General features: G+C 59.7%; 1 protein-coding gene across 1 annotated transcript in view; it reads left to right on the forward strand.

Moving 5' to 3' along the window:
• The window catches only part of SLIT1 (slit guidance ligand 1), a 49,721-nt gene that overhangs the window by 18,731 nt on the left and 5,201 nt on the right, over nucleotides 1-25,789 (forward strand). Inside the window, exons 5-26 of the mRNA XM_074831641.1 lie at nucleotides 15,036-15,107; nucleotides 15,228-15,299; nucleotides 15,724-15,795; nucleotides 16,094-16,257; nucleotides 16,653-16,800; nucleotides 17,270-17,341; nucleotides 17,610-17,681; nucleotides 17,782-17,853; nucleotides 17,974-18,117; nucleotides 18,227-18,390; nucleotides 18,503-18,526; nucleotides 19,021-19,165; nucleotides 19,305-19,379; nucleotides 19,609-19,752; nucleotides 20,050-20,193; nucleotides 20,315-20,481; nucleotides 21,606-21,738; nucleotides 22,836-22,904; nucleotides 23,299-23,370; nucleotides 23,598-23,669; nucleotides 23,974-24,045; nucleotides 25,601-25,764. Coding sequence (XP_074687742.1) covers nucleotides 15,036-15,107; nucleotides 15,228-15,299; nucleotides 15,724-15,795; nucleotides 16,094-16,257; nucleotides 16,653-16,800; nucleotides 17,270-17,341; nucleotides 17,610-17,681; nucleotides 17,782-17,853; nucleotides 17,974-18,117; nucleotides 18,227-18,390; nucleotides 18,503-18,526; nucleotides 19,021-19,165; nucleotides 19,305-19,379; nucleotides 19,609-19,752; nucleotides 20,050-20,193; nucleotides 20,315-20,481; nucleotides 21,606-21,738; nucleotides 22,836-22,904; nucleotides 23,299-23,370; nucleotides 23,598-23,669; nucleotides 23,974-24,045; nucleotides 25,601-25,764 — 2,333 coding nt within the window. The remainder of the gene's footprint in view (nucleotides 1-15,035; nucleotides 15,108-15,227; nucleotides 15,300-15,723; nucleotides 15,796-16,093; nucleotides 16,258-16,652; nucleotides 16,801-17,269; nucleotides 17,342-17,609; nucleotides 17,682-17,781; nucleotides 17,854-17,973; nucleotides 18,118-18,226; nucleotides 18,391-18,502; nucleotides 18,527-19,020; nucleotides 19,166-19,304; nucleotides 19,380-19,608; nucleotides 19,753-20,049; nucleotides 20,194-20,314; nucleotides 20,482-21,605; nucleotides 21,739-22,835; nucleotides 22,905-23,298; nucleotides 23,371-23,597; nucleotides 23,670-23,973; nucleotides 24,046-25,600; nucleotides 25,765-25,789) is intronic.

Genomic DNA, 25,789 nt, shown 5'->3' on the forward strand with positions numbered 1-25,789 from the left:
GATGCAGGATGTGCTGTTATTTCTGAAGATGCCTCCCAGGCACTCCTGCCCATTGCCAGCCACAGCCTGGCCCGCAGCTGGGGACCACGTCCTGCCATTCGTGGCTCCCAGTAGTGGCTATGGGACTAGGAGGATTCCCACGAGCCGCCCGCCTCTGTGGCTCCCTCTCTGGCTCTCCTTGGGGAGGTGGAGGTGTGGGGTGCTTATGAGTACTGCAGGGTGAGGTGGATGTCTCATGCTGTTCCTTGGCATTGTCACTGACACTGCCCCTTTCTTTCTGGCCTGCATGGTCTGGATACTGATTTAATTGCACATGGCAGTAGCAGAATTGCTCCCAGCCTCTAGCTTCTGTCTTCCTCCCTGCCTAGCCTCCCCAGTGCTCCTTGGGTTGTGTGCCCAAGGAAGCATTTCTGGGTGAGGAGCACTGCACTGTTCTTTCCACCAGCCCCAGAAGATGGGCTGGACTCCTGGAGGGGCCTTGTCCCTGCCTTCTGCTGCTCCCCAGGTCACTGCTTTTCAAGGTCTGCTTGTGCAAGGGTGCATGAAAAATGACACTTCTGGGGCAAAGGCTTGAAAGTGAGAATTAAGGAGTGATTAAGAGAGCACACGTGTGTGCACACTGGTGGGTGTGTGGACATGATGTGGCAGGTGATGGGCTGCAACACGTGTGCTGCAGTGTGTGTGGGCACAACGGGAGATGCCTCCCAGGCAGTGTGAGGAGAGCCCCTGGTCCAAGGGTGCTCCCTTGCAGCATTACCCCCGAGTAAAAGCTGCAGCATGGGAGCTGTAGTGAGGAAGGGGCTGAGTACGGCTCCTTGCTCCCTCTGTGGCAGAGCATCCCTGAGCGGGCGATTGATCCCAGCACTAAAGGCTCTGGGAGCCTGAGCCCTTGTCTCCCTGCTCACCCTCCTGCTCCCTGGGTTGCCTCCAGTCGTGCAGCAAAGACAGGCCAGGATACTTGGGTATCAACACTGAAGTGTGAATTTCAAACGCCTCCTCTGTCCTCATCCCCTCTCCGGTGTTTGATGGGAGGGATGGAGAGCGGCAGGAGCACTAAGCACATGGAACAGCCCTGTTCAAAGCCCAGCACTGCAGCTCCCACTTGCAAGCTGAGTTATGTTTGCAGGCAATTACCTGGTGGTGTGCCCTGCCTTCACTCCTGGCCTTTTCCCTTGCAAACCGTTTGCTCTCTGCTTTGCTTTTAGGGGAAGAGCCTGGCAGCGGGGCAGCTACGAGCTGCATTGGGCTGGGCTCCTGCCTGCAGGTTACGGGAAGGGATGCTGCAGCCCTCCTGTGCTCCATCCCATGGTCCCCACGGCTCCGTCTTAGCATTGAATTTGGCTCTTACACCAAGCAGGTGTTGAGGGTGAAGGCACAGATGCCTTCTGTGCTGGGGGCAAAGCAAGGCAGCCGTGCTTTAGCCTTGTTCACAGCCAACACGTGAGGATGGGACCAAACCCCAGCCCTTTTCTCTCCAGCTGCTTCTGGCTAGAAGGATGCCATGGGGACTGCTCATCCCATGCTGGATCCCAGAGTGCTGCGGGATGCTCACACACTCAGCTGGAGCTGGGGCTGTGTGTATGCAGGGAGGATCCGACCCCTTCCCCATGTGAGGCAGAGGCGAGACGGCGTGTGTGAACTCGACTTCACGAGACATCAAATGTGCTGCAGTCAGATGGAAATTGGCTCTCAGAGCTCATTTCTCCTGGCGCTGAGCAGCTCCCTGCTCCTGCTCCCCCCTCGGAGGGTGGATGGGCTGATAATATGAGGAAGTGCCTGTTCCCCTCCAAGCCGCGGTGCCTGGGATCTCATCTCCAGGCTCGCTGACAATTTGCATTAATATTTACTTAACTAACTGGGAGCCCTCTTACATCCCAACCGCCTTTGCTGTGAGGCTTGTGGTGGCTCTTGGGGGTGGCAGGACTGGCAGAGGCGTTTCTGGGCTGCCTTCTTTGTGCTCCGGGAATCTCCAACCCTCAGAAAAAAACTCTCTTTGCCAGAAGAATGGGCCCTTCTCTCAATTTACTTGAAAAGATGTCCCGGATTTCTGCCCAGCCAGGACCCTGCATTGTTCCCAGGCAGAGTTTCAGTGGGGGAGCTGGCTAATTTGCAGTATTTTACATATCTAATAAGTTGTTGTCGGAAATGCTTTTAAATCCCTATAATATTTAATTAGGAGGCAGCTATTGGCATATTAGGTAGGAATGGGGCTGTCTAATTAGTTATTGGTGAATTCATACCCATTAAGGTAATTAAGTTAGGTAAAAGCTGGAGGGAAGCTCCCATGCATGCATCCGCCCCATTTTGGAGCTGCTCTGGGATGCAGTGGGTTCAGTCCCAGTTGTCTGGCCTTGGAGTGGTGTGTACCCATACAGGGCTGCTGCTGGGCTTTTCCCCTCTGTGGGGCGAATGGCAGCCATTCCCCATGGCAGGGACCATGCCCAGCCCGCAGTCCTAGCTGGAGCAGGATGTGTCCCACCACAGTCAGGTCTCTGGCCACCTCCCACAGGGCTCTGACACCTTCTTGGGCCTGTGACGTGCTTGTCTCCCAAACCTGGTATTTTTAATCTCTAAACTGAGCTGGGATCTGACAAAATATGAATCATCCAAGAAATGTAAGAGCGGGCAGAGTCCCTGGCAGACTGGGGGTGTATTTTTAGCCCATACGTGTTGGAATTTGGCTGTTTCATAGGGAAAAAAAGAGGTTTTCAGATCTGAGTGCCTAGCTCTGGTCATGCTGGGAGCCCTGCTACTGACTCCACATTGCATTGCCCGCCTTGAAAATAAGATTTTATGGCAGTATGGAAGAGAGGACGAGGGTCAGGCTGTGCTGCACAGCCCCTGCTCACCCTCCCATTGCAGAGGACTGTGCTGGGGGTCTGAGCCCTGCCCCGTGACCACTGCCGAGAGCTCAGGGGCTCTGGCATGGGCACATGCATTCAGGAGTTGGCTGCTCACCCTTCTGCTGGCACGGGCCAGCAGCCATGTCCTGGGGTACCAACATCTGGAGCTGGTCATGGTTGGGGCACTCCTGGAAGCAGGGGTGTCTCTGGGGGCATCAGCACCCAAAGTTGCACCTGTAGCCTGGTCATGCTGCCGAATCCTTGCACATCTGCCAGTGGTGGATGGCACGTATCCCTCCCCAGGCTGCCCTGAGATGGTTCCTGCTCCATCCCGTGGTGGGGTCCCAGCCTGTGATGCCCCTGCTGTGAGATGGGGCTCCCTGGCCACCCAGCTCCCTCCGAGGGGGCTGGTGTCTGCTCATCTGTGCCTGTGTGGGTCTCCCCCCCTCTGCAGGGTTTGCAGCCAGGACCCTACTGTTCTGGAGATTTCATCCCCCCTTTAATGTTGGCAGTTGGAAGCTGGGGAGCTGATAATGATGAAGGAGTGTAAATGTCAGCAGGAAACCAGCTTCAATCAGAACTGTTAAAAATAAACCTGCCAGGCCTGCTCTGGCAGGGGTAATCAGCCTCGACAGCTCCACTCCCTGGGTCCTAGAGCACGAACTGCAGCCGCGCCGAGCAGCCCTGGACCACCCGAGCAGCTGCGCTGGAGTCTGGCTGCAACGTTGGCAGATCCAGCCCCGGCCAGCAGCTCCCCTGGAGCTGGGAGGAGTGACCCCCCAAGGGTGCAGGGTCCTGTTCCCTCTCCCCAGATGCACCCTGGCTCTCCCCTTAGTGGGAATCCCCGCTGTAGTCCTGGCTGGGCTTGAGCTAAGTTTTAAATGCAGCAAGAGGTAGCACAGGAGAGGGGCGTGGAGGTGAGCTGCTCCTGGTGTGCATGTATTTTATTAGGAATCCCCACAAGCTGCCAGCTCTGGCGTAGCATGGGTGATGGTGGTGAGATGCTCAACCTTCATGAAAACACCTGTGACTGGGAAACGCCCATCCTCTTGTCCCAGCTCATTTGGGTTGTTGCAGGAGATGTGGATGGGGCTATTCAGGCACATCTGCAGTGCAGGGCCAGCTTTGGGCTCTCGGGGTCGCAGAGCCAGTGTCCCCACCTGAAGTGAGATGCACTTGGAGCAGAAACCAGAGGGATGTTGTTGACCTCAAAGATAATTAACCTCAGGGCAGCTTGCAAAGAGACGTGAGCCTGCTCCACCACTTGAGTTTTGCTATGGAGGCTGTGTGAGAGCCCCAGGTGCCCATGGGCTCGGGGCCAGGGCTCCGCAGTCTGTGTCTTGCGGTCAGGCACTGCTGCCAGGCTGGCTGCTGCTCCGAGGTTCCATGCGTGTGTGGATCAGGGAAAGGCAGGAGGAGCATCCAGATGTGCCTCTGGAAACTCATTTCTGCCTCCCCAAAACAAGGAGGAGCTGTTGATGCCCAGCACAGGCGAGGTCCGTGGGTGGCAGTGTTTTATGACTGGGGGGGCTGCAGCTGTACTAACTACCTGCAGGCAGAGGCTTCCCCAGACTTGGGGTTTGGTTTTGTGCCGGGGGCTCTTCAAAGAGCTGCTTCCTGGAGGGAAGCCCTGTGGGCTGGGGTGCAGCTCCCTGTCCCCTGTGGCATGGCCATGACAGGGTACTGCTCCCCCAAACCCTCTTGGGAGTGATGTTACTGGGGCAAGGGCAGCCCCCACTTGGGCCCAGCCTTGTGGCAGGGCTTTGCTGCCCTCCCAGCAGTTTTTATCCTGGCTTTGATGTGTGCCACACGGGATGGAGTCTCTTTATCTGCCTGTTGAATTTTCCCTGCTGTGTGCCCCTGCACTTGGTTCCCATGCTCGGGTGCTCTTGCAGCCTCGTGCATGCTCTGCCCCATTTCCCACCCTCCTTTCCCATCGGACCCTTCTCCTATCAGGGCTGTTTCCTCCCAGCCCTGTGTAAAATCACATCTATTTTTTCCAGCTGCTGGGCTGGGTTTGAGATCTCCCATTGGTTCTACCCTGGCTGCCAACGGGGGCTGATGCTTTTCACCCCATGATGCATCTCCCACCTTGCATCCCAATGCCAGCTCTGGGGTCACTCCCAGGCGCTTTCAGGAAGCCAGGCTGAGATGCAGCTGCTGCTGGGGCAAGAGTTTTGCTCATCTTAATGTTAGGGCTGAGTGTGAGGAGCCTGAAGGACCCTTGGTCATGGCAGGGCACCTTGCCAAGTAACTCCAGCTGGTTCAGCATCGGTTTTAGACCATCCTCTAGGCCAGAGGGAGTTTGCTTTAGCCCTTCCCAAAACTTGGACTAGGGTTTAGAGCTGCTATCCCAGGACCTGCAAAGCTGAGGAGCAGCATCACAGATCTGCAGCATCGCTCCTTGGCTCACCAGCCTGCGCCAGATCTGGGACAGCCGGGACGCAATTCTCAGCTTGGCTCAGCCTCATTCACACCTCGGAGGAATCCAGCAGGGCCGGCAGGGCTGGCTTCACACTTATTAGCAATTAAAAGCCTCAGAGCCTGGGAGTCAATTAGCTCTGAGCTCAGCAGTGCTGCAAACCCAGGGGATGAGCCTGCTAACGAGAGCCACAGCCAGCTCCCCACAGGGCTGGCTCACAAGAAGAGCTATTTGCTTTTTCATTTACACCTTGGATGAGTGTTGCTGCATGGAGTTTGGGGTGTCTTCTTGGGCAGGAGCTGCCGGGCAGGGAGCACACGCCGTGTGCTGGAGGGTGCAGGGCTTCCTGGTGCACAGGGCTGGAGCCTGGCATCTGTCCCAGCAGGGCCCTCCATGCATGGGGTCATGGGGTGAGGGGGGATTGACCTTGTCCTAACCATCACAGGGCTGCACAGGAGGGTCTCGCTGTGGCACACTGCCATCTGCCAGATGTAGAGCCACATGTGGTCCAGCTAATGCCCACCGTTACCTCCCGGCTTGCTCTGCCTCAGGCTCTGGAGCTGCTGGGCTGTGGTACCCTGTTTTGCCGGGCACCCCAGAACGTGCTGGTTCTCTGAGCACTGGGATGATGCTCCGCCATGGGCAGTGGTTTGCCTGTGCTACAGGAGAGCAGTGGGGCGGTGAGCCGAGGGTGGGTTTGGGGGGAGGCTGGTGGGGCCATGAAGCTCTGGGGAAAGGGATGTCTCCGCACCATTGATTTGCAGCATGTTGGGAGCATGCTGGAAATGAGCCGGGTGATGCAAATGTGAAGCAGGTAGGTGCGTGGGCTGGAGGGTACCGTGGGAGCTGGAAAGAAAACATGCTTTGGTGGAGGGTTTCGCAGGGATTTCCCACTACTGGAGGGTGAGACAGAAGCAGACACATGAAAGGAGGGATGAGGACAAGCTTGCTGAACACCAGGGTGGAGGGGACAGACTGGGAGGTGGTGGAAAGCAGGGATGGAGAGAAGCAGGAGGCCATGCGGCGATGGGGCCACCGGCTGGGTGTGGCTATGTGCCTCGGCTCCCAGTGGCAGTGGGACACGGAGGCTGTAAGCTGGACAGGTGCAGTTTTAACACCCCAGTGTCCAGGCAGATGCTTGCTGGAGGGGACGAGCCCTCATCCAGTGGTCAGTGGGAGAAGAGGGGATACATGTCAGCCACACAGCAGGTCCCTTTGCAGGCAGTGGCCAGTTGGCTGCTCGAGGTGAGTGCTGCGGGGCACCCCCTGCACACCCCACCCCAGCCTCTGCCAGACCACAGGGCACTGGGCATGGTGGGTGCTGTGGCCCTCTTGAGGCACTTCAGGATGCTGGGGAGCTGGTGGCAATGCCTTAACCTCACATTGGCTCCCCTTCCCACAGATAAGGAGGTTGCAGGAACAAAGGGACAGTATGGAGAGGGGGCGGCGACAGGCACGCAGGGTTTGCAGCTTGTTATTTCACTTGTGTTTCCATTAAAGCTGCTGCTTTTAACTTGTTTCAATCTCTGAAGAGGCTCCAGGGTGGGTGGCAGATGCTTTATTCCCCCTCCCTCCCACCCTCTCCTCTTTTCCTTGGCCAGCTCCCCTTGTTCCCATAGTATCCCCCTTGGACTCATGGAGTCCGAGTCCTGTGGCTCTGGCTTTGCAGCGCAGCCCACACGGGAGCTGCTCCTTGCTGGAGCTGGACTGAAGCCACCACACTGCACAGGCACTGCCCTGCGCAGAGAGCTGCTCGGCAGAGTCCATCTCATGCAAATGCCTTCCCAGTGCAGATCATCCCGCTCGTGATGGGTGTTGCATGTCCCTGACTTCCCCCGTGCCCAAATAGGGGACAGCTGGTGTCACCCGTGGTGCAGGCACCCTCATGCCTTGGCATCCCTTGTGCACCCCCTTGGCATACACAGGCACCGTGGTGGCACCAGCTGGTGTCAGTCACTGGTGGTCTGGTAAGGACAGCGGCCCAGGTCATGGCACGGGTCAGCAGTGTCCCTTTGAAGCCGCTGAGATTTATGCATGCCCTGAAATGTTTTGCTAAATCAGCACCACCACGCTGGGGCTGAGATTCTTCTCACTAACTGTTGCCACGAACGTATGTTGCATTTTACACATGTTCTGCTTGGCTGTCCAAGCAACAAACCTCTCCAGCTTTAATGTTTTGGGAAACACCTGCACCTCCCGGGAGGGAAGGGGCCGGGGCCAAAGCCTGGGGTCAGTACTGCACTTTGGGAAGCCTTTCTCAAAAGAGGAGTGGTGTGAAGCACTGCTCCCTGGTCTGGCAGCTTTCACCTTTACTCTTTGCTGTGTGTACGTGGTGGACAGGCAGAATTTGTTGATTGGGCTTGTGTCACTGAGGTCCATGGTCTGAGGTGCTCAGCACAACATCATGATGTCTAGAGTGTGTTGCCTTGCTCCAGTGAAGGATTTTTTTGTCCTTATATATATATGGGCCTGTCACGGATGAGCTCTGATCCATTGCTTTCGCTGGTGCTGAGATACCAAGAAATATTACTGCAAAAAACCTCAGATGGCGGGGGGGGGGTGGCAGGTCTCCTAAGGAAAGTGATTATTTACTGTTGCTTGACCTCGGTGGACATGACCTGGTGTCATCCTGCCTGCCAAGAAGTACCAAGGACTCTGGTCCCTTTGGGACGACCATTCCATGGCCAGGAATCACATCACACCGCCATGGGTGGTGTGTGAGCAGGTGATGTGACCCTTTCACAGGGGAGGTGACCCCCAGGGCTGGGCAGCCTGTGCGACTCAGAGCACGGGGACCCTGCAATTCACAGATGGGGACATGAGCCCCACTTTCCAGCTAGGCTGAGGTAGAGGCACACATGACAGTGCGTATAGAGGCCAAACTCTCAGTGCCACCCAGGAGCAATGAGCCCTCCACAGGGCAGGTGAGGCCAGCGGTGGCTTTCAGGCTGCTATGGTGGCTAGAACAAAGATGCCTGGACCTCCTCATCTCTGAGCCCCTGTAGGGACACCCCCCTGCCTTTGCCTTGTGCTTCACTGTGCCACAGAGATGTCTCCTGTGCTGAATACAGGTTGCTGCTGCCATCCTTGTCCCCTCTGGCTGTACCATCCCTGCTCAGTGCACCCTGTCCCCAGTACACATCAAGGCTGTCTAGGTCAGGAGGCAGTTTCTGTGGCTGCAGGTTGTGGTCTCCCCTAGCACGCTGCAGGCTGCGATACCCGGAGCCAGGAGGATAATGAGATCTTAATAGTCCAATTATATCCCATCGATTTACTCAGCACGTAATTGTTGGCGGCTGAGGCTGCCTGATGAAGCGCTCGCTCCGGCTGCCAGCGGGGAGGGCTGTGCTGCGCCGCCCAGCCTGGGATGCTCCTCGCAGCAACCAGCTGTTCCCCCTTGAATCATCGCAGGAGCAGCCCCCCACAACTCGCTGTGCTCCCCCTCACCCGAGGAGGGGCAGGGACAAGAGTAGCAGGGGACCCTGGCACCCTGCCCTGGCTGACCCCAGGTTGACATCCCCCACGCTGCTCTGGGGAGCAGAAGGGTTGTACATCTCCGCCTCCCACTAAAACAGGCTGACAGGAGAAGTGACTCCTGCTGGGTGACCGTCCGTGCTGGCTGAGCAGCAGCTGAGCCATTGGCCGTGCTTGGCAGCCTGCACCGGGCAGTGTGGTGCCTACCAGAGGTGTGCCCAGCTGGTCTCCTGGCAGCAGAAGCCAGGTCCCAAGCATCCACCTGCAGGCATCCTTGCCGCAGCATGGCATTGCAGGTGTATCTCTGCGCTTTTCTTCTATTCATTTCCCTTCTGAGCTGGTTGTGGTTAGTCCCACGGACTAACAATGCATAATTTGGAGGAGTCACTCTTAGCTGTGATTTTAAACCTGCCTTCGTGATTGTGCTGGTCATCCCTTGTTTTGGTGGTGTGAAAAGCAGTGAATAATGTTCCCTTTCCCCCTTGCCGTGCTGCTTTGGACCCTGTCCCATCCCCTCCCATTTCCCTTTCTGGCCCCTGCCCAGGTGCCATTTCCAGACATGCCACTATCTCTTTCCTGGGTGGCAGGGGCTCACACTGAGCCCACCATGCTGCACCCTGACTTATTTGCACCCGTACATCAGTCTGCGATCCCACCTTGTCCTGTGCAAACACCATCAGCCCCAGGGGCTGGGCTCGCAGCAGGTAGCAGGCAGCACGCAGGCTCCCCGTGACCTTGGGGATGGCAGAGTGAGGCAGGGTGGAGGGGGTGGGAGGTCTGTCTCGTCCCCCTCGGCCAGGATGGAGTGGTGCTGGCAGCTGGGCCGGCGGAGCCCATTAAAAATCAAACAGCCTGACGTAATGCTGGGGGCACAACGTGGGAGCCTGAACCTGAGATGGGGCTGCGGGGCCCTGCTCACGCCAGTGCTGGGGACCAGGGCAGGTGACGTGGTGGATGAAATCCTGCCTCGTTACCCTGGCACCCTGCTAATGCAGCTGCAGGGCAGCTGCCCCCGACCTCCAGCAAGCAGCTCCCCTGGGGTGGGACAGAGGCGTGGGACACCCCTCCGTGGGTGCAGGGTCCTTGCAGCATTGGGGACTTGTGTCCATCACCTCAAGCAGATCGTGTGGCTGGGACACGTGGGTGACACTTGTTTCCCCCAGTGCAGGGCTGTGGGTGGGTGTTGACGCTGACAGAAGTGGTGGGTGCAGCTGCACCTCCCCTGCAGCGAGAAACAGGAGTGCAAAACACCCGGGGGGACTCTGGGCTGTCTAATGCTACTAATGTGAGTGCTGATTAGTCTATTGATCTTGTGTAATGTGGGAGTCTTTCTGCTGCTTCACGCTCACCCTTGTCACCTGTCAGGAGGTGGAGATGGTGGCGTGAACAGCCGTGGTGGCGGGGCAGCCCCGGTTCTGCCCGTCCCGCTGTGCTGGGACAAACAGCATGTGTGGGGTGACCCGAGGGACACAGGGCTGCTTAATAGCTTCTGGTGCCATGATCCTTGATGGTTAGTTCCCAGCAGACCCTTTGGCTGCACCCCGGCACAGCCTCCTCTGGCACAGCACCAGTGAGGCGAGGCTGAAATCTGGGGAGCAGCTATCCAAGCCCGAAACGCTGGTGCTGCCCAGGGCTGCATGGCTTTGGTTGTGAAGGCAGCTGCCTTGTCTGATCGAGACTTGGTGGACAGTTGCTGTGGCTGAGCTGGTGCCTGCAGTGGCTGGTCCCAGTGCCAGTGGAGCAGAGCTGCTGGGGGAAGCACCTGGCCCCTGAGCAGGGACCTGCCATGCATTTTCATTGTGGGAGCAGCAGCCTGGCAGCAGCTGAAGAGTTAATGCCTTCGATCTGCCCCAGTGAGCAGGAGAGGGTCTGGGAGACCACCAGATGCTAATGTGTTTCCATCGTGGAAGCTGGGGAGGAAACAAATTAAAGAGAGCAACCCCCTGTGCTTCACCTTCCTGGAGCCAGCAGCTGGTCATCGGCGTGTGGGTGCTGCCGGGGCGAAAAGCCGCTTGCCTGCTGCGGCGTGTCTCCGCAGCCCTCGCCGGCATGGCTGGGACACATCACGGGCTGCGGCTTTCACCTGGACGGAGGTGCCCCTGTGGATACTGACGCCAGACAAGATGGACCTCTGCACCGCCGACACGGCCAGCCCCGGGGATGCTGCCAAGCTGGGCTGCCTGGCGAGGGGAGCGCCATGCCGGAGGGATGCCAGGCCGCCCCGGAGCTCTTGGCAGGCGGTGGGGGGCTTGGAGGACGTGGGGCCAGCGCCGCTGGGAAGCAATTACCTCCCCGCTGTGTCCAGCCCTAATCCCCTCACACGGCGCACGAGGAGCCGGCTCCCCAAACAAGGCTCAATCAGGTTAAAGTGTGAAGTCAGGATTAACTGAAAGAATGAGAGCGTGGTAATAGCCCCAGCCTCCCTGCCCGGCTGCCTCCCTCCCTCCCACCCATCCTCCAGCCTGCCGGGCTCTTGCCGGGGAGATTAAGGCTGCTGGTTTGTTTGCCTGAGTGGGCTCCCCACTGGGAAGAGATGTCGAACAGTTTTGCTCGGGTGCCCCACTAAGTGCCGGGCAGGGCGGCGCGCTGGGGGGGTTGGCTCCCGCCGCCGAGCCCCTGCCAGCCCCGAGGGAGCCATACCCCAGCGGCTGGCTCCTCGCCGAGGCTCCCCGAGGACCGGTGGCCATGGGGCAGCGGCTGCTGGCTGCCAGAAAAGCCAGCGCTGGTGGCACCTCCTGACCCACCCTGCGTGTATTGCACCGACAACCATAGTGCACACAGTGGGGAAGATCCAAGCAGGGAAGTGTTCAAAATCCCAATCCCTGACCGCTGCCATCCTCCACGCTACCCAGCCAGGGGGGATTGTGTGGATGTAGCTTGGCCATAAGGCTTTTGGGGGATGTGGAAGGAAAGTGGGTGCCCTCCTTCTCCCCATGGTACAGCCATGGGCTGGAGCTGGCTGCTGCTAATTAACAGGCATCTGCTGGGTCAGAAACCCCTGCGGGGGAGGTGAGCCTGGGGGCAGAAGGGGCTGGGATGGGGCTGGGCTGGGAAGGGGTGGAAATGCAGCAGGTTCTTGGGGAGCAAGTGGGGGCACTGCTTTGCAGACAGGCTGCTGAGAGCTTCCCATTGGGGCATGCATGTGTGCTACAGCCTCCATGGAGGGTTTGCCCAGGGTGTTGGCAGTCCAGATGCCCGGCTCTGTCCTCTGGCACTTGCAGGGAGGAGGCTGTGCATCCCCCATCGCCTGCTCACCCCTCATCATCCTTCCCCCTTGTCACCCCTGGGATTACTGGAGGCCTTTGCACCCTGTCCCATGCAGGGAGAAACTCCAGCTCCGTGGTCACTGTGGCATGGGGATGGGAGGACGGCGGTGCTGTGGATGGGCCGACTGCTTGGGCATCCTCTGGGTTCTATATCCAGGAACTCTTAAACTTGGAGCTTTAGGAAAATACCTGGAAGTGAAACCGGAAAAGACAGAAAGGGTGGCTGTGACAGCGGGGCAGGGGCTGCTTTCTTTCCCCCTCCTCTGCCTGTGCCTGTCCACTGGCTTGGTCCTCAGAGGGGCTGTCGGACCTGTCAGTGCTTGTGGTCACCGCTGCAAGCTGGCACTCCAAATGCGATGGCAGCAACACACTTGTATTTGGCGGGGTGCGAGGTGGCACCGGCGCAGCCGCCGAGGGTGCCGCAAGCCGTGCGGCGGAGGGAGGAGAAGCCGTGCCATCTGCTGTTTCTTTGGCGCCAAAGTGTAAAGCAAACATAGCTGGGAGCTATGAAACACCAGGAGGGAAGGGGCCGTGCCTTGTTCCAATGCCGGGGCCCAAGGATCCCGCAGGCAAAGCATGTGTTTGTCCTGGTGTCGTCAGCTGTGTAAGCGTGCCGGCAATGCAAGCCCAGTGCCGGGGCCTTGCTGAAACCCTCGCATCCAGCGTCTGTCCCTCTTGGCTTCGGTACCCCCAACGGCAGCACTTCATCGGTGACTGTCACAAAAAGCTGTGAAGGGGAGAAGCCTCGCAAAGTCAGTTGAAACCTTCTAGCAGCATTTCCCTTGCGAGCTGTAAGTGAGCAGCTTGCAGACAGACGCCTGGGTTTACTCCCCGGGCGTGCTGGGACTCCCATGTGCTGTGAGCGGAGAAACACGAGCAAGGTTTCCATGGGGGAACCAAACAACCTGCAGGCAGGGGCTGCCCAGGCAGGCAGTGCCAGAGCTGTGAGGGGGTTTCAGAGCACCGAAGCATGGTGGGTGCTCCCGTGCTTGGCTGCACTGTGGCCAGTTTAATGTTGGAGGACAGGCAGCTGCCCAGACGGAGCGTGATGCATTGAATGCATGGCTAGGAAGAGTGGTGAACTTTGGGGGTTTCCAGAGGGTTTTCTAGAGGATTTCTTCCTCTAGGAGCCAAAAGCAAAGAGGGGATTTGGGGCGATGATGTGTTTTTCTGAAGGGTCAGTGCAATTCCTAGGGGTCCCGGGCTCATTGCATCCCCAGAGGATGGGTAGGGAGCGTTTGCGTCTGAAGGGATGCTGGGGTGTTGGGGGCTGCTGCAGGTATCGGGTCCTTCCCCTTTGGAGAGTGCGAGGCCACTCCGATCCTTTTGGGGGGGCTCGGCCCAGAGCCCTGGGAAGGGCTGAAGCAGAGCAGGGCCGGGCGGAGCAGGCAGCGCAGGCAGCGCAGGCAGCGCAGGCAGCCCGGGCCGGGCAGCCTGGCAGTGCCGCCGCGCGGGTAGCGGTGAAACTGCGCCTGCCGCGCTCCGGGCTGCTGGCGGGGGAGCGGGGCTTTACCCTCCCCGGGAGCCTGGGCCTCTCCAGGGCCGGCATCTCCCTCTCTCTGCCCCAGCAGCGGTGCTTTGCCAGCCGGGTTTGGTTCCCCAGGAACGAGCCAGAGCGATGCAGCAGCCCCTGTGCAAAGCGTGCAGGGGACAGGGTCTAGTGCATCTCTCTGGCACCGTGTGGCAGCTCCTTGGTGGCTGGGCATCCCACTGGAGGGCTGGGCAAGGCCACTGTCCTTGGGTTTTCCTTCTCCTCATGCATCTGTGCAAGCGATGCCAGTGCGTCCCTCTGGCAGTGTTTCCCCGTTGTGGCAGTGAAGCTTTCAGCTGGGGTGAAGTCCCAATTTGGAGATCTCCAGGTCTTTTGCAAGCAGCTTGTGGGCCATGCTGAGCCTGTTTTCTGGAGGAAGCGAGGGCACGGGGAGGGGGGAGCACGGATGCTGTGCCTCTATCCTGACCCAGACCAAGTGCCCTGGGATATCGGTAGTGAACAGGCTTCGTTATGCCGAATCACACCTGGTGAACACTGAGTGTGAAACGCTGGCATCCAGGGACACCCCAAACCACCTCTTGGGGCTGGGATGAGGATGTCTGCATGGCCTGTGTAATGCTGGGAGTGCTTAATCTGTGGGGGATGCTCTGGTCCTGCTTCTCACTCACCCATGGACTTGCTGCATAGGACAAACGCCACATCATGCCTCAGTTTCCCTGTGCCAGGAGGGAGCTGGGGACTTGGCCTTATGCCCCATGGGTGGCTGGAGCAGGGCTGTGCTGGCATGGGGCTGGGTGCAGGCAATGCAGGTGCCTGCCAAGCTCAGAGGAGCTCCTGGCCCTTGAGGTCTGAGAGGGAATGGCCGTGCGGGAGCCATGGGGCACAAATACAAGAGGCACGTACCCCCAAAGATGGGGTGAGCTGAGCCAGTCCGCCCAGACTCTGCTTGCAGTGAGATTTTTGGCCTTCATGGTTGTTAAAAGCGAACCCAGGCATAAGGGGGGGATCCAGCCCACTGCCAGCCCTGCCACACAGACCCAGCCTGGCACGCCATGGCATTGCAGAGCAGGTGATCACACAGACAGTGCCCTGTAGCGATGAAGTAATTAATGACCCGATTATTTGTGCCCTCTAAAGTGCAGGGCAGGCTCCATGGGAATGCCTGCTGGAGCCACTAAGTGTAATTACCAGTTAATCAGCAGGGACCTGTAATTATAGCAGTCAGAGGGTATTTAAGTACAGAGGGTTTTCCTAGAGCTGTGCCCTGCTGCTCTGCTAATAAGAGCTGGGGACAGCAGCTGGGGACAACCCGGGGAGCCCCAGCCACTTACAGCCACCATGGATGGAGCCAGACTTGCCTCGGGATGGCCAGCAGGGCAGTGGGCAACCAAGGACCTGAAGCCAAATCACAGTTTTCCAGAGCCCCTGGGGGATGACTGAGTGCCAGAGCATGCCCCTGCCTGTGGATGCCTTGGTCCCATGGGGCATCGTGCTTTGCAGGCACCGCTCATTTTCCTTCCTGCCTCTTTCTTCTGCAGGGACCTGAGTGAGAACTTCATCCAGGCTATCCCCAGAAAAGCTTTCCGTGGGGCCACTGACCTCAAGAACCTGTGAGTCCCAGCAGATGGGCACGAGGGAGTTTGGGGTCAGGTCCAGTGGGTGGCATTGGGAGCCACCAGTCGCTTTGCCTGGGCTGTCCCAGTAATGTTCCTTCTGTCTTTCTCCTGCAGGCAGCTGGACAAGAACCAGATCAGCTGCATCGAGGATGGGGCTTTTCGCGCCCTGCGGGGGCTAGAGGTCCTGTAAGTGGCCAGGGGCCAGCTGTAGCCTCCAGCCTGCAAGCCCCATGCAGGGTGAGGGTGTCCCTGGGTGGTCCCCACTCACCGAGGCACTGCAGGGACATCCCCAGCATGCCATCTCACCCTGGTCCCGAGGAGCGGCTGAGCAGGGGTCTCGTATCACTGCAGCAGGTCTGTGCTCCAGGGCCTGATCCTGCTCCAGGGGGTCCACCTGACTGCAGCTGGCTGTGGAGGAGAGAAGCCTGGAAAGGGCAGCAAGCCCTGCCCCGGGGTTTGGGCTGTCCCCATCCCTCACCTCACCATCCATCCACCCTGTACTGAGGGGCGGGTGGATGCTGCTGCTCCCAGGGATTTGGTGCCCCTAGACCATCTCACACTCCCATTTACTGCCTGGCTGCCCTGACCTGCCCCCTCTGCCTTCCTGCAGGACCCTGAATAACAACAATATCACTTCCATCCCCGTGTCCAGCTTCAACCACATGCCCAAGCTGCGGACGTTGTGAGTGCTGGGGCCCCCCGGGTGGGAGTGGGATGTCCCCAGCTCTGCTGCCAGTGCCGGCAGCTCAGCAGTGCTGGGACAGCACTGTGGGGAGGGGATGGAGGGGACACCCATGCAGAACATCCCTAAGAACTGCCAAGCGAGGTGGCCTTGGCAACTGACACAGATGCTCTCGAGCTCCTCTGTGTCCCCCTCTGTATGCCCCCAGCCTTTGGGATAAGCCAGGCTGGGGCAGCCGGAGGGCAGTGGGGTGGGCAGGAGCCATCCCATGGCCTCTGACTGCCCTGTCTGCCTGCAGCCGCCTGCACTCCAACCACCTCTTCTGTGACTGTCACCTGGCCTGGCTCTCGCAGTGGCTGCGCCAGCGCCCCACCATTGGACTCTTCACCCAGTGTGCTGCTCCAGCCCAGCTCCGTGGCCTCAACGTGGCCGAGATCCAGAAGAATGAGTTCAGCTGCTCCGGTGAGACGGACAGGGGAGGCAGAGGGTGCCAGGGCAGGGACACAGACTGGGGGTAAAAAGCCTGTTCCACCGATGCGGCCCGCCTCCACTCCCTGCCACGTGCCCTAGCTCAGAGTCTGGATACACACTGTGGGCTTGGCTCAGGTCAGCACAGTCCCTGGTGTGGGGACACCACCACCCTATCAGCGTGACAAAGGGTGCATCGGTCTGTGCCCTTGGAGCTGCGTGCCTTTTGCATGGGGTTGGGGTGCACCAGGGCATTGTGCACCTGTTCAAGGGTGCCATGAGCTGTCCCAGCACACCGAGCTGTCACCAGGGTCCCTTCCTTGGGGTGCTGCCACACACCTGCCTGGCCCAGCTCTTTGCAGTTCCCATGGTGGTTGCTTCCCTGGCAGGACAAATGGACCCGGCACGTGCCCAGCTCTGCAGCTTGTCCTCTGGCTCCTGCCCGGCCATGTGCACTTGCAGCAACGGGATTGTGGACTGTCGGGGCAAGGGGCTGACGGCCATCCCCGCCAACTTGCCCGAGACCATGACGGAGATGTGAGTACAGCCCCTCACCACTGGGCTCTGGTGGCAAGCCCCATGGCTCAGCCACCCCACGGGGCGGCAGGCCTTCCTTGCCCTTCTCCTGTACTGCCCAGACTTAGCCCTGGATTTAGCTGTATTAAAAATGTAAATAGAGAAATAATCTCCTTAGGGGAATCCAATTACGGTGCAAAGCCCCCATTGGGACCGTGCGTAAAGCATGTGGCGTCCCCAGACCCAGGGTGCTGGGGGGGGAGGAGGTGCTCCCCCCACCCCAGCCAGTATGGTCGCCCCACCCATGGCACTCCTCCCCAGTGGAGAAAGTCCTGATCACAGGCTGCAAGTTGTCCCTGGGGTGAATGGTGCCACTACAGGGGGGTAACCTATTGCAAGCTTGGGTGTCTTGCAGCCCCCCAGCCCTGTCAGTGGGGTGCTGGGGCTCTGCCAGTGCTACAGCCCTCCTCTTTCCCCCTTTTCTTTGTAGACGCCTGGAGCTTAATGGCATCAAGTCCATCCCCCCAGGTGCCTTCTCCCCCTACAAGAAGCTGCGGAGGATGTAAGTGTGCAGCCCCTACCAGCTCACCCCAAACCCCAACACCCTTCACCCTGCTAGCTACAGCTGTGACCCTGCAGCCCCCCACTCCAACAGGCATGGGGCACTTGCTGTGACATGGGTGCCCCACATGGCAGCACTGGGAGGGGGTCTTGGATACCCCCAGCTCTGTATATTGGGTGCTGGGGATGGTCCCCTGGACCCAGTGGGAGGATGGGGGCATGGGGTGAGAGAAGAGGAGACCAGGCCACCTTCTCCCTTTGGGTTTCAGAGACCTCAGCAACAACCAGATCTCGGAGATTGCCCCTGACGCCTTCCAGGGACTGCGCTCGCTGAACTCCTTGTAAGTGCCCACACTGGGGTGTGTGCGGTGGACACTGCTCCCCCTGAACTGTGCCCACACTGCTCCCCCCATCTCTCTCACACCAGCCTTTCTCTGCCAGGGTGCTGTATGGCAACAAGATCGTGGACCTCCCCAAGGGCGTCTTCGGGGGACTGTTTGCCCTGCAGCTGCTGTAAGGCTCCAGTGGCTGGGTGGGATGTTCTGCATGAACACCAGGAAGTGGGGATGCGGTCCCCAGCACCCATGGTGCAGTGAGGGGGTCCCTAGGCTCACCTCCTTCCCTCCCTTCCAGGCTCCTTAATGCCAACAAGATCAACTGTGTGCGGGCAGACGCCTTCCAGGACCTGCAGAACCTCTCGCTGCTCTCGCTCTATGACAACAAGATCCAGAGCCTGGCCAAGGGCACCTTCACCTCCCTGCGGGCCATCCAGACCCTGTGAGTACCCACGCCAGCTCTGACGCCCGGGCGGGCAGGTTCCAGGGGGGAAGCATCTGGGCGGGTAGCCGGGGCTGGAGGTGGTGGTCACCTGCTGTCCCTGGCACAGGCACCTGGCCCAGAACCCCTTTGTCTGTGACTGCAACCTGAAGTGGCTGGCGGACTTCCTCCGCACCAACCCCATTGAGACCAGCGGCGCCCGTTGTGCCAGCCCCCGGCGCCTGGCCAACAAGCGCATCGGCCAGATCAAGAGCAAGAAGTTTCGCTGCTCAGGTGAGAGCCGTCCCCGTCCCCATCATGGGCAACCTGCAGCACGACTGTCCTCGGCTCTGCCCCAGCCTGGTGTCTGTGTGCTCAGGGTGCTGATGTGCTTTTTTTTCTGCAGCCAAAGAGCAGTATTTCATCCCAGGTAAGAGGAGAAGCCACACGTGTGTGTGCATAGGTATGTGCATGGTGCCCTTTTGGCCACAGTGCCTGCGGGGGTGGTTGTGCCAGAGCCCCGCGGTCTGGTTCGGCAGGACCACGCTGCATTTCCCATCATTTCTGGTTGCTGAGTTCCTAGGTGGCACAGTAACAGAAGCGCTGGGTACCAGGACGCGTTGCGGCATCTCCAGTCATGCTTTATTCAGATTGGCACAGAGGTGTCCCCAGGGTCTGGCTCTGGTTGCAGAAGGGGAGAGGGTGGTAGGCAGCACAGAGCCCCATGTACCCAGGATAAATATCCTTGCAGATAAGCTGCTTTGGGCACAGAGAGGAGTAACATGTGCACAGCGGCTGGGATGAAGGGAGCTGGGGAAGAGACAGAGCCCAGCTGGGGGTGTGGGAGGATCAGAGGAGGGGAGGGCAGGTGCAGCCCTCGTGCCTCTGCCCACGGGAGCCCACACTGCCCTCGCTGACACGCAGGGACAGAGGATTACCAGCTGAACAGCGAGTGCAACAGCGATGTGATCTGCCCCCCGAAGTGCCGCTGTGAATCCAATGTAGTCGAGTGCTCCAACCTGAAGCTCACCAAGATCCCGGAGCGCATCCCGCAGTCCACGGCTGAGCTGTAAGAGCCTCCTCCCTCCCACTCTGCTTTCCCTCCTGCAGCCACAGCACCACTGACACTGGCATTTGGCTCAGGATTTGGTCTGTGCCAAGCCCTTTGCAGCCATCTCCTGAGCTCTTCTCCCTGCTGCCCATTCCAGGCGCCTGAACAACAATGAAATCTCTGTCCTGGAGGCCACCGGCATCTTCAAGAAACTCCCGCATCTGAAGAAAATGTGAGTAGTGGGCAGGCACAGCCCCTTCAGGAGTGCCCAGGGGCTGGGAAGGCTCATGGGGGTACTGATGCCAGGGCAGCCTGGTGTGTGAAATGGGGACACTTCCTAACCTGAGGGTCCCCTGAGGGACTGGGCATCATGGGGTGCTCAGTGGGACCTGGGGGAGGTGGCGTTCAGGGTGAGGTCAGGGCAGAGCCCCCCATCCCAGCCTGCTTTCCCCTCTCTGCAGCAACCTCAGCAACAACAAAGTGTCGGAGATTGAGGACGGAGCATTTGAGGGGGCATCCTCTGTCAGTGAGCTGCACCTCACCGTCAACCAGCTGGAGTCTGTGCGGAGCGGCATGTTCAGGGGCCTGGACGGACTGAGAACCCTGTGAGTCCCCACTCTGCCAAGGGCACAGGGACATCCCTGCTCCTTGCTGCCCTGTCCTGGCTGTGATCCCAGTCTGGCACTGTCTGCCCCACTGCGGGGCCACCTCGGGCGTGCATTACCCATCTGCTGGCCGCATTCAGAGCTTGGGGGGGGGCGGGTTTTTGCTGCTCAGGGACTGGCTCAGGCTCATCCTGCTGCCTGGCAGTGAGGTGGCCACAGCCTGGGCACTGCTGAGGTGAGTGTCCCCTGTGGCACCTACCCGGGTCGTTAGGTGCCCTTGTCCCCTTCCCTCTGTAGGATGCTGAGGAACAACCGCATCAGCTGCATCCACAACGACAGCTTCACGGGGCTGCGCAATGTCCGCCTGCTCTCCCTGTACGACAACCAGATCAGCACCATCACACCGGGTGCCTTCGACACGCTGCAGTCCCTCTCCACACTGTATGTCTCGGGCCCTGGGGGGGATGCTGCCAGGCTGTCCCCATTGCACTGGGGGGCTGCAGGCAATCCCCTTGCCCAGCGACTGCTCAGGTGATGCCCTCACACTCCCTCCCACGTGCAGGAACCTGCTCGCCAACCCCTTCAACTGCAACTGCCAGCTGGCCTGGCTGGGGGACTGGCTGCGCAAGAGGAAGATTGTGACGGGGAACCCGCGGTGCCAAAACCCCGACTTCCTCCGGCAGATCCCTCTCCAGGACGTGGCTTTCCCCGACTTCAGGTGTGAGGAAGGTAACTCACGGGCCCCACGGCGCCGGGGGCAAGGGGGGACCGAGCTGCTCTTCCTGGGCTGGCACCACGTTCCCTCTTCTAGCACTGTCCTTGCTCCCAGGATGTTTGGCAGTGCCCTGTGGCAAGCCGATAGCTCAGGGGATCCCTCACCTCAACCTGTTAACACCTTCCCCTAATGATGCATGAGTTTCTCTTCCTGGTACCCAGCCCTTAGGGCTGCACTCAAATATCCATGAGCTGCTTTGAAGGTGGGAGACGAGTTTGCACCCACGGCACTGCGTGGCCCTTGTACATAAGCAGGTCCATGCTGGTAAACGCTGTGCCCTGGGTGCTGGCAGGAGCAGATATGTAGGCAAAGCCCATGGAGGTTTGTCCTGCTCCTTCCCTCCTTCCCTTCTTCCCTTCCCAGCCCTGCACACATGCTGGAGCTGGGCAGATGGAGCAGGCGGGGAGTGCTCGCATTGAGAGAAAAGCCTTTTTTAAAAAATTTTTTAAATTTAGAAAAGCTTTTGAGCCCTCTGGAAAATATTTACAAACAAATCATCATTTCTTCTGCTTTCCCTCCTCCACCACGTCAAAGACTGAAGGGTTGCATCCTGCGCCTTTTCCTAACGGTGTGAGATAACATACGGTTGTCCCGGGGACGCCTCTCCCGCGGGAGCCCAGCGCCGTGGCGGGGAAGGGGGAGCAGTGCCAGCTCCTGCTGCTTGGCACAGGCACTGCTCCCTCTAGCCTGTGTCTGGGAGATGGGTGAAGGAGGTTATTTCAGGATTTGCAGGGCTGAGACCCTTCTTCCGTGCCCTCCTCTCTGCTGTCCCTGGGACTGCATTTCTACTTGAAAATGGTGAAAATCAGAGCAGCCTTGAGCTGGCTGGTTGCATCCATCCTGGTGGGACAGGCAGTTTATGGGCTCAGGAGAGATTCCTGTATGCTGACTCTCAGCCAGGCTGAGGCTATTGCCTGCAAGTGGGCTGCCTGCAGCACCCCGCTTTGGGGGCGAGGGGAGATGGTTGGCATGGGAGGGGAGCAGTCCTAGGCGGGCACAAGGCATTGAGACTAGCCTCATCATACGGTGCCCGAGGGCTGGGCCCTGGTGGCTTTGTGACTCTGTGTGCCTGGTGCAGGTCAGGAGGAGACCAGCTGCATCCCCCGGCCCCAGTGCCCACAGGAGTGCACCTGCCTCGACACTGTTGTCCGCTGCAGCAACAAGCACCTCAAGGCCCTGCCCAAGGGGATCCCCAAGAATGTCACAGAGCTGTGAGTGGTGGGCGAGTGCCCAGGTTCTCCCCTGACTGGCAGTCATCCCCCTGACTGCCAGCGACTTTGCAGCTCTGGGTGGGGAGGGTCTCGGCTGTGGTGTTGCAGGTATCAGGGCAGAGATGCTACCTTCCACACCCCCATCCTGGGAGCAGGACCCCCACCCAGCCAAGGGACCCTGTCCAGCCCCAACCCCAACAAGGGGCTCTTTGCTGACTCAGGGCTACCAAAGGTGATGTGCAAAGGGTGTTGTCACAGCACCTGGGTCACTGTCTTTGCCCCTTGGGAGGGGACAGGTGGGACAGCCACCCCCTGCAGCTGCAGTCCCCATGCAGCCGTGCAGCCCAGGGCTCTGCGGTCCCCAGCAGCCTGCCATCAGCCGCAGGGACAGGGCCACCCTGCCTCTGCCAGCTCCCCAGCCCCTCTCTGCTGTCACCTCTCACTACGGCTGTGGGGATGCTCTTGGCAGCCCCAGCTCCGAGCACATGGGCAACAGGATGTGGTTTGCCTGGGGTCAGCCACCCATCACCGTGTGTGTCGGGGAGATGCCTAAGCAGCCATGCCAGGTCTGGCTGTGCGGGCACTGTGATGCCCGTCACTGCGAAAGGGGCTCTGCACCCGTCTGGGATGGGGGATGGCAGCAAGTCCTGTCTGCAGGGAGTGTAGGCACTGGTTGTGCACATGCATATGTATACCACCCCCTCGCACCCCTGCGCTGTCTCGCACACCCCTCCCCTCTCTACATCCTCCGCTCTCTCTCACACATGCCTTGGGAATGGTTACGGCCGCCCACGCTCACATCGGATGTGTAAAAGCAGCACATGGCTGGTGCGCTCACACACGCAGGCTGCTGGGAGACTGTCCCCAGGGACCCGCGTGTAGAGCCCTTGGGTGTGCTAATGCACTCACACACTGGCTCCCCCACCAGCCCAGGGGTCCCTGAAAGCCCCACAGGCCCTGGGTGCCAGGAGGGAGGTGAAACTGGAGATGCTCTTTGCAGCCCGAAGTCCATGGGGGGGCACAGGAGAAATGGGAGGGCAGAGGGAGGGACCTGCAGCTTCTCGGCCACCCCGAGGTGCTTTTGTTCTCCTTTGCAGTTACCTGGATGGAAACCAGTTCACTCAGGTCCCGGGGCAGCTCTCCACCTTCAAGTACCTGCAGCTTGTGTAAGTAGCCAGGAACAGGAGCCCACGTAGCCAGTCCCACTGCTGGGACCTGTGGGCAAGGATGGGGTCTGTCCCCATGGTGTGTGATCCTGAGGAGGGGCCTGGCAGTGTGCAGGGACCCCCGACATCCCTCTGTGTCCCCCACTCTGCACCAGGACACAGCTGGCTGGCAGTGATGCTCAGCCCTGGGTGCTCACAGCTTCTGCTGGTGTTGGGCATGGGGCAGAGGGGGGACAGTAGCATTGCTGCCATTACCCTGTGTGACAGCCCTGCTACTCCCTTGGAGGCCGTGCCGTGCTGCTGTTCACACCCCATTGCAGCTGAGCAGGTGGGGGAGCAGCAAGGGAGGGTCAGGGCCCAGCTGGCTCCAAATCCTGGGGTCTCTGTTTTCCAGTGATCTGAGCAACAACAAGATTAGCTCCCTGAGCAACTCCTCCTTCACCAACATGAGCCAGCTCACCACCCTGTAAGTGTGGTCCCTGTGGCATGCCACCCCGGGCTGCAGCCCAGCTGAGCTGCGGGGGACCCCAAAGATTGGGAGGTGCTGGGGGCGCCAGGGTCTCCCCTCTCCACCTGGGTGAAGCTGTGGTTCAAGCTGGAGCTCACGCAGGGGGAGTGTGCAGCCCAGGGTGGGCTTCGTGCAGCACATCCAGCAGTGCCCCCGGTGCTGTGTTACCTCCTTCCCTTCTGCAGGATCCTCAGCTACAACTCCCTGCAGTGCATCCCTCCACTGGCCTTTGAGGGCCTCCGCTCCCTCCGACTGTTGTAAGTACCTGCTTGTGGTCCTGCTCACAGCCCTGCTCGGCCCCTTCTCTACCTGCTGCATGTGTCCCCTGTGCCCACTTGGAGCTGGGCGCAGGCAGGTGGGCAGGGTACAGGCTGCAGGAGGAGCAAAGGGAGATGCATCAGCCTCTTGGAGCAGATGGTGCATTTGCAACAGTGACAGTGTGGTGGGGTCCAGCTCTGTCACCCACACCTGGACCTGTGGGCTGGGGGCAGTCCAGCTGGTCACAGTCCTTGCTGCCCACCCTGGAGCCTTGGACATCCCAGGACCCTCTGTTCTCTGCAGGTCTCTCCATGGCAATGACATCTCCAGCCTGCCTGAGGGCATCTTCGCTGACGTCACCTCCCTGTCCCACCTGTGAGTATCTCCCACTCTGCAGGGCTCAGGGCTGGACACAGGCTTGGGAGACCTTTAAAAACCACAGGGCTGCACGCAGCTTCTCTGGGAGCTGAACTGCCTCCTCTCCTGTCCCCTGGGCCAGTACGTGGGGCAGTGCTGTGCTGTGCCTGCCCTCCCCGTGCTCAGTCCTCCAGTCCAGGTGTGCAGCTCAGCCTCCCAGTGCTGCTGGCATGGCCCTATGGTCCTCGCTGGAGGTGGAGTGAGGTCCCCGGGGTCCCCTAACATGTAAGGTCAAGCCGTGCAAGGTGCTGACACAGCCATGGGTTGACGGGGCTGCTCTGACCCCTGCCAGCATGTCTTTAGCCTTCTGCCAGGGTGCTTCCCTGCAGCACCCCCCCCCCAATCTCTCATCAAGCGTCCTCCTGCCAGTGTTTCAGCCCCTCTTTGAGGGACCCTGTACCCCAGGAGCACAGCCCCATACCCACCACCTGGAGTGGGTGTTCAGCTTTGGTCATGGTGACTTTTCAGTCCCTTCCCTGTCCCTGCTAAGCTGTTCCCACCCACTGGCTGGTGGCCAGTCCTGCTCCTGGCATCCTGGGGGTCTCAGGCTGTTCCTTCAGCCTGTGGAGAGCATCTTGATTTCCAGTCCTGCCCTCCCTGTGTTTTTTGGGAGCAGCACTGCTCGGTTTGGTCTTCCCTGGTTCTTCACTGATTTCCCTTGCCCAAGCGCAGTGCTGCCTTTGCTGCTACAAGCTGGCGCTGCCAGTTCCCGCAGGGCTGAGCTGTGTCACCAGCCGGCGCTGTCGGTGCTGTAGACCAGGTTTGTCAGCCCCAGCAGATGTGCTGTCCCTACCACCTGCTTTCTGGGCTGCCGTTTCCTTCCTTCCTCACAGGCGCCGATCACACCGGCCCTCCATCACCTCTGACCTTCGCAGTGAAGGAGGATGCAAAGAGGCATCCAGCCCCTCAGCCTCCCACATCATCAGCTGCTCCCTGCCCTGCTGTGCTGTGGAGCAAAGCAACTCTCCCTTATCCTCCTCCTCTCTCAGAGCAATTCCTTACTCTCCCCTGATGCTGTCCCCATGAGCTCCGGTCATGACCCGCAGCTTGTCCCCAGCAGCCCGCTCCTGTGTCCCTGCCCTGCAGGCTTGTGAAACAGAGCCCAGGCTGGCCCTGCAGCTCCTGTGCAATGATCCTGTTGTTTCTGCACAGCCTCAAGGTGCTTTGCCTGGTTTGTCCTGGGCCCAGGCAGCTCTGCCCGAGTGCTGGAGAGGGACTCCTGAGAATTTCTGTGTGGGTAGCAGAGGAGAACCCCAGCGTGGAGCCACGGGGCACCATGTGGGCTGTGGGGCTGGCAGCAGGGTGGTCTAACTGGGCAGTGGTGTGGGTCTGTGTGCTTCAGTCCTCCCACCGCAGGCAGCACCTCTGGTGGGTGCAGAAATGGAGGAGCACTGGGTCCCCTCATCACGTGGCAGCCCAGCCAAGTGATGGAGTTGTGTCCAGTCCCAAGGTCTCCGAGCCTGGTTCCCTCCGCGGGGCAGCGGGTGCAGTTTTGCCTTTCCCCTCCCTGCAGAGCCATCGGGGCCAACCCCCTGTACTGCAGCTGCAACCTGCGCTGGCTCTCCAGCTGGGTCAAGACGGGGTACAAGGAGCCAGGCATCGCCCGCTGCGCTGGGCCCCCTGACATGGAAGGCAAGCTGCTGCTCACCACCCCTGCCAAGAAGTTTGAGTGCCAAGGTGAGAGGTGCCTGCGCTGTCTATC

This window comes from Strix aluco, chromosome 7, assembly GCF_031877795.1.
Source record: "Strix aluco isolate bStrAlu1 chromosome 7, bStrAlu1.hap1, whole genome shotgun sequence".
NCBI classification, from domain to species: Eukaryota; Metazoa; Chordata; class Aves; order Strigiformes; family Strigidae; genus Strix; species Strix aluco.